The 14,823-nt window shown below is 33.9% G+C and overlaps 1 protein-coding gene across 1 annotated transcript; it reads left to right on the top strand.

Annotated features, from left to right (window-relative positions):
• On the top strand, window positions 1–11,934 carry LOC127967780 (uncharacterized). Its single transcript, XM_052568461.1, is given in 3 exon segments — window positions 1–556; window positions 2,102–7,032; window positions 7,034–11,934. Coding segments are annotated over 3 exon segments (8,268 nt in total). The 5' UTR covers window positions 1–433; the 3' UTR covers window positions 10,248–11,934.
• Window positions 11,935–14,823: the final 2,889 nt, after the last annotated feature.

Here is a 14,823-nt window from a genome sequence, read left to right on the forward strand (position 1 = left end):
TTGTGTGTGTGTGTGTGTGTGTGTGTGTGTGTATGCTAGCAAATGTGTACAGTTGAACACCCAGCCTTTCAAGTATACTCCATTTGATGTTGAATGCAAAGAGAGCTTTATCTGTGTCCAGTTAAGTTATGGTTGATCAACTTTTTTTCACTTTTATAAACCAAAGCTGAGTTACCTCATACCTTTTTGCTCAGATTGACAAGCACGCATGGTAACAAAAATAGAGTGGTGCATGTACAGTACGCTTACACTGTTCTGATGACACAAATCACATCACACACACTGCGCGCTGTTGATTGTGTACAGGTTAAAATTGAAGCATACTTTGGCCTTTACAATGTATAAAAATTCTAATGTATGTGTAATGTTTAATATTATTGTAAGTTGCTGATGTTTTGATGATAGTAATGTGATTTTATTTTTTTGTTTTTAGATGCCTAAGCTGAAGAGATTTAGAATGCGGCGTGAGCCATTCAACAACAAAAGTAAGGCAGATGTTTCTAATTCTGTTGCTTGTGTTTGTCCAGACGTGGTGGGCATTGTAGCAGCCAATGAGGTTAGACTGAAGTCTGCAGAGGTGACTGAGGAGTTTGTGGGAGTAGCTTGTACTATAGTTTCAGTTGTTAAGCACAAGCTACATAATGTGTGTACTTGGCGAAAATCTGACATTCAGGACATACGTAGTGAGGGAAGTAAACTGGTCAATGACATGACTAGGTGTAAAAAAAAACCTGAGAGTTATGGAGACTGTCGATTTTCTCAGTGGTTTGGTGGGCAACATGACATTTTCAGTACAACATGCAAAGTAACAATAGAACGATTAATGAATGGAGGAAAAAATGACTTGTATGAGAAATTACAGGAGATTTTGTTTAGTCATGAATCTTGTTTGGTCAACATAAAAGAAGACACGTGTGCTATTGTCAGACATAATGATTTCTATGTTGTTGTTGACTGTAATGTCCGAAACGCATGTGGTTTGGGATCAGACATTGGAACTGCAGTTGTTGTTTTCAACACAAATTGGCAAGACCTATTTTTGCACATTGATAATTTAATGACAAGTCTGAATGCAGAAAACTTTAGTATATGTGGCATCAATGTCAACTTATCATTATCAGAAATGCCACAAGTTGTTTACAATGATACTGTTGGAGAAAACAGAGAATGTACAGCAAATGAAACTGAAGAAATGTCAGCATCTACATTAAATCAAAGAGAAGGTGTTAGCATCCGTGGATCATTTCATCAGGGTGACCGTAAGTTCAAGTGGCCAGGGAAACAGTGTGTTGCGATTAGTTTGGCTGCTATAGCGATGCACAGTGTGCTTAGTGTGTTCTCATGGCAAAGTAAAGATCTAGATAATGTTGTAAATACTGGCGATAGCTTGTATTCTAGTTTGCGTCAAAGTGGTTTAATCAGTGATCCAACAAAGAAAAAGTTGCTGTGTATTCAAGATCTTCCTAAAGAGTATGTGTTTGGTACAACTGCATTCAAATTTGAATATGCTGATTTTGTTTCTGGACATGTAGATGTGGTTGATGGAGATTTTATTAGATCTGGTGCATGTGTGACATTAGCTGATGGTTTGCAAACAATGTTTGAAAAATATGACACATGCTTTTTTACCTTAAATGGCAGTACTATTGCCATTATTAAAGAAAATAGTAGGTTTGCTGTGGTTGATTCTCATGCACGTAACAGTGCTGGAATGGTTGATGGTAATGGATTTAGTGTGGTTGTATATTATAATTCGCTAAATTGTGTTTTGAAGCACATTGAAAATTTGTCTGCATTTACTCGAAGAAACCTGAAGATTTTTGAAATAAGTGGGGTCTGTGTCCTACTTAAAAGCCAAGACAAATCTGATAGTCATACAGAAAGCATAAATGATGAAAGTGAAAAAATTACCTGCAAGGGTAAAAAAAGAATGCATGATTGTATAAATGTGAATGTGGAAGAAGAAAAAGAAATTTTGGTTACTAAACCGAAGAGATTTAAAATACAGAGTGAGCCATTCAACAACAAAAGTAAGGCAGATGTTTCTAATTCTGTTGCTTGTGCTTGTCCAGACGTGGTGGGCATTGTAGCAGCCAATGAGGTTAGACTGAAGTCTGCAGAGGTGACTGAGGAGTTTGTGGGAGTAGCTTGTAGTATAGTTTCAGTTGTTAAGCACAAGCTACATAATGTGTGTACTTGGCGAAAATCTGACATTCAGGACATACGTAGTGAGGGAAGTAAACTGGTCAATGACATGACTAGGTGTAAAAAAAACACTGAGAGTTATGGAGACTGTCGATTTTCTCAGTGGTTTGGTGGGCAACATGACATTTTCAGTAAAACATGCAAAGTAACAATAGAACGATTAATGAATGGAGGAAAAAATGACTTGTATGAGAAATTACAGGAGATTTTGTTTAGTCATGAATCTTGTTTGGTCAACATAAAAGGAGACACGTGTGCTATTGTCAGACATAATGATTTCTATGTTGTTGTTGACTGTAATGTCCGAAACGCATGTGGTTTGGGATCAGACATTGGAACTGCAGTTGTTGTTTTCAACACAAATTGGCATGACCTATTTTTGCACATTGATAATTTAATGACAAGTCTGAATGCAGAAAACTTTAGTATATGTGGCATTAATGTCAAATTTACGTCATCAGATACACCACGATTAGTTTACAATGATACTGTTGGAGAAAAGAGTGTATGTACACCAAATGAGACAGAAGAGATCTCAGCTTCTACAATAAAGCAAAGAGAAAGTGTTAGTAGCATTCTTGGATCATTTCATCAGGGTGACCGTAAGTTCAAGTGGCCAGGGAAACAGTGTGTTGCGATTAGTTTGGCTGCTATAGCGATGCACAGTGTACATAGTGTGTTCTCATGGCAAAGTAAAGATCTAGATAATGTTGTAAATACTGGCGATAGCTTGTATTCTAGTTTGCGTCAAAGTGGTTTAATCAGTGATCCAACAAAGAAAAACTTGCTGTGTATACAAGATCTTCCTAAAGAGTATGTTTTTGGTACAAATGCATTCAAATTTGAATATGCTGATTTTGTTTCTGGACATGTAGATGTGGTTGATGGAGATTTTATTAGATCTGGTGCATGTGTGACATTAGCTGATGGTTTGCAAACAATGTTTGAAAAATATGACACATGCTTTTTTACCTTAAATGGCAGTACTTTTGCCATCATTAAGGGAAATTGTAAATTTGCTGTGGTTGATTCTCATGCACGTAACAGTGCTGGGATGGTTGATGGTAATGGATTTAGTGTGGCTGTATATTACAATTCACTTAGTTGTGTTTTGAAGCACATTGAAAATTTGTCTGTATTCACTAGAAGAAACCAAAACATTTTTGAAATAAGTGGGGTCTGTGTCCTACTTAAAAGCCAAGAAAACTCTGCTAGTCACACAGAAAACATAAATGACGAAAGTGAAAAAACGACCCGCAGGGGTAAAAAAAGAATGCATGATTGTATAAATGTGAATGTGGAAGAAGAGAAAGAAACTGTGGTTACTAAGAAGCCAAAACAATCAATAAAGGAGAGCGCTAAAGTACTTGAAACAATTTCCAAAATTGATGCAAATTCAGATGATGTAGTTTGTTTGGGCAATGAGACAAATAGGATTTTTAATTTCAATCCACTGTGTACTGAAGTAAAGCAAAAATTAAGTAGTAAACTAAATATAGAGTTTAATAGTGAAAATTTAGGTTTTCCAAGAAACAACAGAAAAATTGGCCATCCTTGTAAAACAGTTAGTATTGTAGGTGATGGAAGTTGTTTTTTTAGGGCAGTGGCACAAGTAATATGTGGTACGCAAAAACCTCATCGGGCAGTTAGACTTGCAGTTGTGAAACATATGGAATTGCACAGTGTGCAATATAAGAATCTTTTAAGATGTCAGTATGTATCTATGGAAGATTATTTATCTAAATCCAAAATGAGGTTTGTAGGATCATGGGCCACAGAATTGGAGATTCAAGCGATGGCTAATTATTTGGGAGTGGATATTTATACATATCATAATGAAAAATGGTTACAGTACAGTTGTATGCATGAAAGAACGTGCAATCAAGGTATATATCTACAGCACTGTAATGAGAATCATTATGAAGTTGTTATTTGTGTGAAACAACCTAATAGCCAGATGTGTTATATGCTGTGCCAGAATGAAGAAAGTGATGTTGGAAAACACATTTGTACCAGACAGCGAGTAAAAATTCAAAGTGAAATTTCTGTGAATCATAAGGAACAAAATCCTGTTACTGGAGATATAAAGAATGATGCATCTGCTAATAAGAGGAAATACTTGAAAAGGTATTTTTCATTAAAAAGAGTAAAGAACAAAATTAAAGGCCAAATTAAGCAACCTGTTTTGGAGAAGTATCATTGCAATGCAGAGTTTCAGAATCATATGAAAAATCTCAATAGGAAAAGATATCACAGCAATCCTTTATATAAAGAGTCATTAAAACAGGCAAGTAAGATCAAATATGCTGAAAACCAGCAACATAAGTGTAAAGTCAATGAGTACAATCGAGTGAAGTATAAAAAGAATGAGCAATATAAAATGAGAGTGAGGAAATACAGTAGGATAAAATACCAGAACAATGTTCAATTTAAAAACAGAGTGAAAACATTCAGTAAGGTGAAATATCATGTCAATGATGAATTTAAAAACAGAGTGAAAACATTCAGTAAGGTGAAATATCATGTCAATGATGAATTTAAAAACAGAGTGAAAACATTCAGTAAGGTGAAATATCATGTCAATGATGAATTTAAAAACAGAGTGAAGACATTCAGTAGGGTGAAATATCATGTCAATGAGGGATTTAAAAATAGAATGAAAACATTCAGTAGGGTGAAATACCATGGCAATGACCAGCATAGAAACACTGTCAAGCAGCGCAGTAACGTAAAATATCGTAATAGTGCATCACATAAAGAAAATGTAAAAAGAATTAACAAGATGAAAAGAGAACAATTAAGACAAAATCAGAAGATTTGTGATTTTGTCAAAAAGACGTTTCTAGATAAAGTTAGTTCTGGGCCAGAATTTGTTTGTTGTGTTTGCCACCGGCTGTTATTTAAACAGCAAGTATTATGCTGTAAAACAGAAAATTATAACACAAATTCAGCAGTGTCACAGATGGCAAAAAAATGTATTACAAAACATTTTTTGCATAAGTGTGGTGAAAATTGTGTTATTCCCTGTGAACTGGCAGATTCATGTAAAGGCAAGCTTTGGATTTGCTTCACTTGTCATACTAAAGTAAAAAAAGGAGAAATGCCAGCTGAAAGTGCAGTTAACAATTTAGAATTGAAACCTATACCTGAAGAACTAAGTTGTCTCAATAATTTAGAGCAACATTTGATAGCTTTGCATATCCCATTCATGAAAATGTTAGCTTTACCAAAAGGTGGGCAAAATGGAGTGCACGGTCCTATTAGTTGCGTGGCAGCTGATATTAAACAAACAACAAATGTTTTGCCTAGAACAGAAAATGAAGGGTCTTTAATTTGTGTAAAGTTAAAACGGAAGTTGACATATAAAGGTCATTATAAGTATCAGTATGTGGACACAACAAATATTAAACAGGCACTCAGTTGCTTAAAAAAAATCAACAAATACTATACAGATATTGTTTTTAATGATAATTGGTTAAATGAGTTTATTAGACAAGATGATGATGACGATACAAACAACATGGAGGAGACTGAACTGGAAAACACAAATGTTGATGAGGAGTTACACGATAGGCAACAGCACTGTGTGTTTATGGACACTTGTTTGCAACCTGTAGATATTGGACAAGAAGTACTTGATCAGTATTTTGATGGAATCTTGAGCCTGGCTCCTGCCGAAGGGAATAATCCAGTGAAAATGCTTGCAGATGAGACAAATGAAGCTAAATGTTTTCCTGTTTTGTTTCCTAATGGTACTTCAACTTTTTGTGATAAAAGGGCACAGAGATTAACATTGTCTCGATATTTTAATAATCGAATTTTGCATGCAGATGGTAGATTTGCACAAAATATTGAATACATTTTTTATGCACAGTATCTATCAGAAATACAACAGGTACTGTCTAATGTATCTATTGCTTTAAGAAAAGGCCATGGATGTAGTAAGTCCATACCAAGTGAAATGTTCAAAGATACTGAGTCCTTGAGGCAAGTGCTTAATTATGATGAAGGCTATAGATTTTTGAAGCCCATCCGTGGCACTCCGGCATTTTGGCAAGGTGTGCAAAAAGATTTGTTTGCCATGGTCAGACAACTTGGCATTCCCACCTGGTTTTGCTCCTTCTCATCTGCTGATATGAGATGGACAAATCTAATGTCAAGTATTTTAAAACATGAAGGAAGAAAAACAGCATTAGAACAATTACAATGGGATGAAAAATGTGAACTTTTGCGTCGTAATCCTGTAACAGCAGCTCGCATGTTTGATTTTAGGTGGCATTGTTTTTTAAAAGAGGTGCTTATGTCTCCTGTTCAGCCCATAGGGGAAATTGTGGACTACTTTTATAGGGTGGAATTTCAACAACGTGGTTCTCCCCATGTCCATTGCTTGTTCTGGATAAAAAATGCTCCACAAATAGATAAGAATTCTGATGAAGAAGTTGTGAAATTTATAGATAAATATGTTACATGCGAGATGCCCTGTGAAGACGATGAACTGCAGAGTGTTGTAACATCCGTACAGTGTCACAGTAAACGTCATTCCAAAACGTGTAAAAAGAAAAACACAGTTTGTCGCTTTAATTTTCCCAAACCACCATCTATGCAAACATTTATTTGTCGCAGAAAATTAGAAGATGAGAAAAACTTGTCCAACAAAGGTGATAGTCAAAGTGAAAGTAAAAGTACAATTGTAGATGATAACACACAGGTAGAATTTGCTCGAAACATAATGACTGCAGTTAAGAAAGCTATTTCAGAAGAGCAGTTCAGTTCTTTAGAAACTTTGTTTCATAGTGTTGGAATAAATCAGGAATTATTTGAAATGGCATAAATGCATTAATAATAGCACACACATTGTCTTGAAACGACAATTGCATGAAGTATGGGTAAATCAATATAACAAATTTAGCCTTAAGTGTTGGAATGCTAATATGGACATTCAGTATGTAACAGATGCTTATGCTTGCATAGTTTATATAATTTCATATATTTCAAAGTCAGAACGTGAAATGGGTTTACTGTTAGCTAATGCTCAGCGAGAATCAGCAACTCAGGGTAATTTAGATGCAAGACAAGCTTTGAGGAAACTAGGAAGTGTGTACTTACATAATCGTGAAGTTAGTGCACAAGAAGCAGTTTATAGGTTAACAAACATGCATTTAAAAGAGTGTTCGAGACATGTTCAGTTCATTCCTACAGGTGAAGATACTGTACGAATGAGTTTGCCTCTGAGTGTAATACAAAACAAGTTGCAATCTCAGAATCTAAAAAGTGAAGAGATGTGGATGTCAAGTTTTGTTGATCGCTATAAGAATAGGCCAAATCAAAGCATTTTTGAAGATATGTGTTTGGCCACATTTGCGTCTGAATATCGCGTTGTATACAAAGGTCAATCTTGCGCTAATAAAATTAGGTTGGAAAATAATTTTGGTTTTATAGTAAAAAGAACTCGTACTCAGCCTGCTGTTGTGCGTTTTGCTCGATTTTCAATAACAAAGAATCCAGAAAAATTTTATCTCAGTGTATTACAATTGTTTCTTCCTTATCATAGAGATAGTCAGTTAAAACCAGACCAGTATTGTAATTATGAACATTTTTATAAAGAAGGGAATGTTCGTTTTAGTGATGGGTCTGTACACTTGGTTAAAAATATAGTGGACACAAATAGAGCACTTTTTGAAAAGGATGCAGATGTCTTAGATAATGCACAAACTGCTGTTGATAATGAGGGCATATTAGAAGATGCATGGTGTTCACTTTGTCCTGAACAGCAATTAGAACGTATGGAATGTATACAGCTTAGACGTGAGACTGACCAGCAAGGTGAAGAATATGAAAGTGGTATACCAGATTTAGCAAATGATGATGGGCCTGTGTCTCAAATTGAGAAAAAGGACTATAGTCTGAGTCGCTCAGATGGGTTGAGCTTAATTCGCTCTTTAAACAAAACCCAGATATCTGTTTTCTATAAAATTAGACAATGGTGTTTAAGTAAAATCAGAGGTGAAAACCCTAAACCTTTTCATGTTTTCATTACCGGTGGAGCAGGAACTGGCAAAAGCCATTTAATTAAAGCAATACAATATGAAGCGACAAGATTATTGTCTCAAATTGCTTTGTACCCAGATGACGTGTCTGTTGTATTAACTGCTCCAACTGGAATTGCTGCTTTCCAATTAATGGCTTCTACTATACATCATACGTTTTCCATTGGCACAAATGTGAAGTTGCCATACACTCCTTTGGGAGAAGAGAAATTAAATTCTTTGCGAGCAAAATTCCATGGACTTCAGATTTTAATTATAGATGAGATCTCAATGGTAGATCATAAACTGTTGTCATACATTCATGGAAGATTACGTCAAATTAAACAAACTGGAGACTTCTCTCCTTTTGGTAATGTTTGTGTTATAGCAGTTGGGGATTTTTTCCAATTGCCACCGGTTAAGGGTAAACCATTATATACGGAAGTGCCAGGACTCGGACTGTGGTCTAATTGTTTTACTGTTGTAGAGTTAACACAGGTAATAAGGCAAAAAGACAGCAAATTTGCTGAATTATTAAACCGTTTAAGGAAACGAAGTAAAAAGTATCCACTGAGCAAAGAAGATTTGGAGATGTTAAGAAAATGTGAAACAGGTGAGGATGATTTTACTCCTTTACACATTTTTGCTACAAACGATGAAGTACATGAGCACAACCTAAAGCAGTTAATTAATATCTGCTCAGAGGTTGAAACCATAGAGGCAGAAGATTTTGCCCGTAGTAAGAAGACTGGCAAGGTAGAGTTAATTGCTGGTCATCATATAAAGGTTTACAATACGTGCTTGCCAGCAAAGTTGCTTTTAGGCATACATGCACGTGTCATGTTGATAAAAAATATTGATGTAAATGATGGCTTAGTTAATGGCGTTTGTGGCACAGTAACACACATTGTGCGTACTAATAAAAATAAGTTACCTGAAACTGTGTACATCCATTTTGATGATAGTCATGTGGGATTTAAAAGACGTAAACAATGTTTGGCTGAGCCAGCAAAATTGTTTAACTCAACTCCTATATATGTAGAAGAGGAAAATGCATGCAGGAACGGTGGTTTTCGCCGCCAGTTTCCTTTGAAATTGGCTTGGGCATGCACAGTCCATAAAGTACAGGGTTTAACTGTTGATTGTGCTGTTGTTAATTTAAAAAATGTTTTTGCAGCTGGCCAGGCTTATGTAGCACTGAGTAGAGTAAGAAATTTGTCTGGCTTGACTATTAAAGACTTTAATGAAAAAAGTATTTATTGTAATGAGAAACTTTTTGAAGCGGTACAAGAAATGCCATGTTTTGTGGTACACGATGAGTTATATTTGACAGCACAACACAGCTCTTTTTCAATATTTATGTTGAACGTACAGAGTTTGCGCTGTCATAAACAAGATCTGAATGTTTGTGTTCAACAGTTAAGACCATCATGTATTGCTTTAACTGAAACATGGCTGCCTGAATCCTATCCTGAAAATGTGCAATTGGAAAACTACACATTTGTGGGTCTTTCTCGTTGTGCAGCATACACAAGCAACTGTCCCCCTTTCAAGGATTTGAAAGCACAACAACATGGTGGAGTTGGATTATATACAGCATACGGTGTAGCAAATACTACTGTAACATTTCCAAATCTTAATTTGGAATGCTTGTTAACACACTTCACTGAAAAGGACATATTGGTTGGTGTTATTTACAGGCCTTCAACATACCCTTTGTCTGTTTTTAAACAAAACATAGACAAGTTGATTAATTTAGTATCAACAATTTGCAATAAAGTTGTGCTTGTAGGTGATTTTAATAATGATGCATTAAAGTCCCAATCCCTCTGCACTTTCATGGCAGACAAGGGATATATTCAACATGTTAAAGAACCAACAACTGAGAAAGGAACCTTAATTGACCATGTGTATGTAAAAAACATTGACATTTTTTCAGTTAACACAAGTGTTGTGCCTGTTTACTTTAGCACACATGAAGGTGTTTTTTGTTCCTTTGAAGACATGCACATTTAAATTTGTTGGAAAACTTATCATATGTATAGCTTATGAGTTAAATGACAATTTAAACCTGTTGTTTTAATCTTATTATTTTTGATTAAGTCATGATTTGACTAAATACAGTTCTGGTTATTGATAGAAGAAACAAATTCCATGATGAAACAGGTTTTCTCTTATTAAAGTTAAAAAAAAAAATCATGCATGTTCATTGCATTATAAATATCCAGATTACTGCATGAGAACATTGCTAGATTGTTATTTTATTGTTATGTAATCTTTATTGGTTAAATGAATTTCTGTTTACTTGGTGAAAGAAACAAGCACCATATGATGAAGGAGCTTATCTCTTATCATCTGGATCCTTTGTAAGCTGGTACCTCCAAAAAAAAATTAAATAATAATTAAAAATAATAAATAAATCAGTGTTTTGTTTTGTTCATTTTATTTTAAATATCCACATTACTACATAAGACCATTACTTGGTTGCCATTTAATTCGTATGTGCTCCTCTTTATCAGTTAAATTAAGTTCTGGTTGCTTGGTGAAAGAAAAAAGGAACATGATGAAAGAGCTTATCTCTTATCTTCTGTATCCTTGGTAAGCCAGTATCAGGACTTTGTTGTATTTTAAGTGACCACATTACTGTATGAAAACATTACTAGTATAAGAATCCCACTCCAAAAAAAAAAAAAAAAACATAAAAAAAACAAGTGCTTTGTTTTGTCCATTGTATTATAAATGTCCACATTACCGGATGAGAACATTACTGGGTTGCTATTTCATTCTTATGTGTTCCTCTTTATCGATTAACTTAAGTTCTGGTTGTTTGGTGAAAGAAAAAAGGAACATGATGAAAGAGCTTCTCTCTTATCTTCTGTATCCTTGGTAAGCCAGTATCAGAACTTTGTTGTATTTTAAGTGACCACATTACTGTATGAAAACATTACTAGTATAAGAATCCCACTCCAAAAAAAAAAAAAAAACTTAAAAAAAACAGTGCTTTGTTTTGTCCATTGTATTATAAATGTCCACATTACCGGATGAGAACATTATTGGGTTGCCATTTAATTCGTATGTGCTCCTCTTTATCGATTAACTTAAGTTCTGGTTGTTTGGTGAAAGAAGATGCTTTGTTTTGTCCATTGTATTATAAATGTCCACATTACCGAATGAGAACATTATTGGGTTGCCATTTAATTCGTATGTGCTCCTCTTTATCAGTTAAATTAAGTTCTGGTTGCTTGGTGAAAGAAAAAAGGAACATGATGAAAGAGCTTATCTCTTATCTTCTGTATCCTTGATAAGCCAGTATCAGAACTTTGTTGTATTTAGGTGTCCATATTACTGTATGAAAACATTACTAGTATAAGAATCCCATAAAAAAAAGAAGAAAAAAAAAAAGAAAAGAAAATTGGTGTTTTTGTCCTCTGTATTATAAATGTCCACATTAAAGCATGAGAACATTACTGGGTTGCTATTTCATTCTTATGTGTTCCTCTTTATCGATTAACTTAAGTTCTGGTTGTCTGGTGAAAGAAAAAAGGAACATGATGAAAGAGCTTATCTCTTATCTTCTGTATCCTTGGTAAGCCAGTATCAGGACTTTGTTGTATTTTAAGTGACCACATTACTGTATGAAAACATTACTAGTATAAGAATCCCACTCCAAAAAAAAAAAAAAAAAAAAACATAAAAAAAACAAGTGCTTTGTTTTGTCCATTGTATTATAAATGTCCACATTACCGGATGAGAACATTACTGGGTTGCTATTTCATTCTTATGTGTTCCTCTTTATCGATTAACTTAAGTTCTGGTTGTCTGGTGAAAGAAAAAAGGAACATGATGAAAGAGCTTCTCTCTTATCTTCTGTATCCTTGGTAAGCCAGTATCAGAACTTTGTTGTATTTTAAGTGACCACATTACTGTATGAAAACATTACTAGTATAAGAATCCCACTCCAAAAAAAAAAAAAAAACTTAAAAAAAAACAGTGCTTTGTTTTGTCCATTGTATTATAAATGTCCACATTACCGGATGAGAACATTATTGGGTTGCCATTTAATTCTTATGTGCTCCTCTTTATCGATTAACTTAAGTTCTGGTTGTTTGGTGAAAGAAGATGCTTTGTTTTGTCCATTGTATTATAAATGTCCACATTACCGAATGAGAACATTATTGGGTTGCCATTTAATTCGTATGTGCTCCTCTTTATCAGTTAAATTAAGTTCTGGTTGCTTGGTGAAAGAAAAAAGGAACATGATGAAAGAGCTTATCTCTTATCTTCTGTATCCTTGGTAAGCCAGTATCAGAACTTTGTTGTATTTAGGTGTCCATATTACTGTATGAAAACATTACTAGTATAAGAATCCCATAAAAACCAACTTTTTATAATTAAACATAAATGCATTTGAATAAAGTCATTATTGTAAAAAGGTAATATGGTTATTGTGATTCTTAATTCTAAAAGGCTGTAATTAAATTCATATTAATGCAAATGTACATTTAGCTTGCCAGCCCCGTCTGATGTTGGTTTGGTCCACAAATGCTTGCAGTTGCATATTTATTTATTTATGGAAGAAGGGGAATAAAATCCTTAATAAAATCCTTAGCTTTGTGTCTATAAAGGGTTATATAGCAGTATATCTAATAGCTATGTAAAAAAAAAAAAAAAAAACATTTTAAATGAACATGCTGTTGCTAATGCAAGTTTTTGCTTTCCCTTTAATCTAAATAATAACAAAAAGCAAAAATACACTGGTAATGGTACTCCAGGTTACCCATCTGGATGGGGTTCAAGTCCCTGCAGTGTACTTGCTTGTTATTATTATTACTTTTATAATATCTAATTCTACACACTACTAAATGCTACTAAAACACCATGACATGTAGCAGTTATGTATAACTTATTTCTTATTTCTTTCTGTTAAATGAGTCAATTATTTTTCCTTAAAATTGTGTATATAATCCAATTTCAGTAGGTTAAAGAATATTAACTTCTGAATTACTTTCATTACTACACAGGATAAAAAATAAATAAATAAATAAATTTAAAAAAATAAAAAATAACTTGCTGTATTCCATGCAGGACTACTTTATCTAAGCCATACATTCATAATACATCTCATAATCTTGTTCTTTATTTACATCTGATGCACAAAATTGCCTAAAATGTTAGCTAAACTAATTATTCTCCTTTTGCTATTACTTTCTCAGGATAACAATTCTGAGCTAATTGAGATTACTTGAGCTCCAGTGTGCATCCAGCCTCTAATAAACATTTCTAATGACATCCCCCCCCCCCAACACATTTGAAGATATAACACTAACCCCTGCAAGGATTTCAGCTAACGCCAACTGTGAATCAGTATATAAATCTGCTAAATGTTCCTTATATTCTAATGATGATGATAAGAACATGTAATTCATGATGATAACAAAATATATTATTTCTTGATTTATTGCTACTATTTATGCTGAAATACCATCAGTCCCTTTCTGTACAATATGTATGTTAATATTACTTTTCTGCAACTCCTCCAATAACACATTACTCTAAAGCGCTTAATAAGTAAGAATTCATTTTCTAAAATAGAAGTAATTTTTTTAATTTAATTAAATAGAAATGACATACTGTTGGCAAATGTTCATTTACAATATGGGCAGTTAAATATGTAAATATTCACATGCCTATATATATATAATTCAAGTGTACAGTTTACTTTCATTGCATATTGAAATAAATATTTCTGAGTTCTGTATCAATCTGTGTTGTTGTTTGTTTATTTTCATTTTTCTTAGGAAGATACTTGACCCTTTACTTTCCTTTGTAATAAATGTGCTTATAAACCAAGAACAAGCTATTTATAGCTCTATTTATAAACTGCTTAGTATTGACTATTAATGTTGGGACAAGGCTTTATAAAGCATACACTGACTATTCACTAATGAGTGCAGTTACTATAAAGTGTTACCAATGCATTTACTAATGTTAACAAATTATACATTATTTTATAGTATTATAAAATCATTAAATGACTTTAATGGCATTTGTGAAAGTTCTGCTTGCATTACAATTACATTACATTACTTAATCTGTGAGCTGAACAGTTTTACTGTTGCATCCATGAGATTATGTAAATTCAGATACATGTCATGTCACAGGATGGAATAGGTCAGTATCAAATGAGTTTGAAATTATTATTTGCAGCACAAATAAGGATTTTTAGGATTTTAAAAAAATCCTTAAAACTTTCAGAAAAGGATAAGGCCTAAGGCATTTCATAAACTGTAATAAGAAAAGCACAATTAGCAACAACAACAAAAATTTTTTTTCTTTTTGGTGATTAAAGAGATGTTTAAGTCTCTCTCTCTCTCTCTCTCTCTCTCTCTCTATCTGTCTGCCACTCAGCTCATGCCCATCCCCCACTCACACACACACATGCACTCAGTCAGCACACATACATTCCTCAAACAGAGGGACAGAGTGAGTTGAGATGTCTGACAGTTTTTTTATTTTCTTTTAATCATACAGTGTTGTAAAGTCATGAAACTATGCATATGTCCTCAGAATGATTTGATCTCTGTATGATTTT

Source organism: Carassius gibelio, chromosome B11, assembly GCF_023724105.1.
Source record: "Carassius gibelio isolate Cgi1373 ecotype wild population from Czech Republic chromosome B11, carGib1.2-hapl.c, whole genome shotgun sequence".
Classification (NCBI taxonomy): Eukaryota; Metazoa; Chordata; class Actinopteri; order Cypriniformes; family Cyprinidae; genus Carassius; species Carassius gibelio.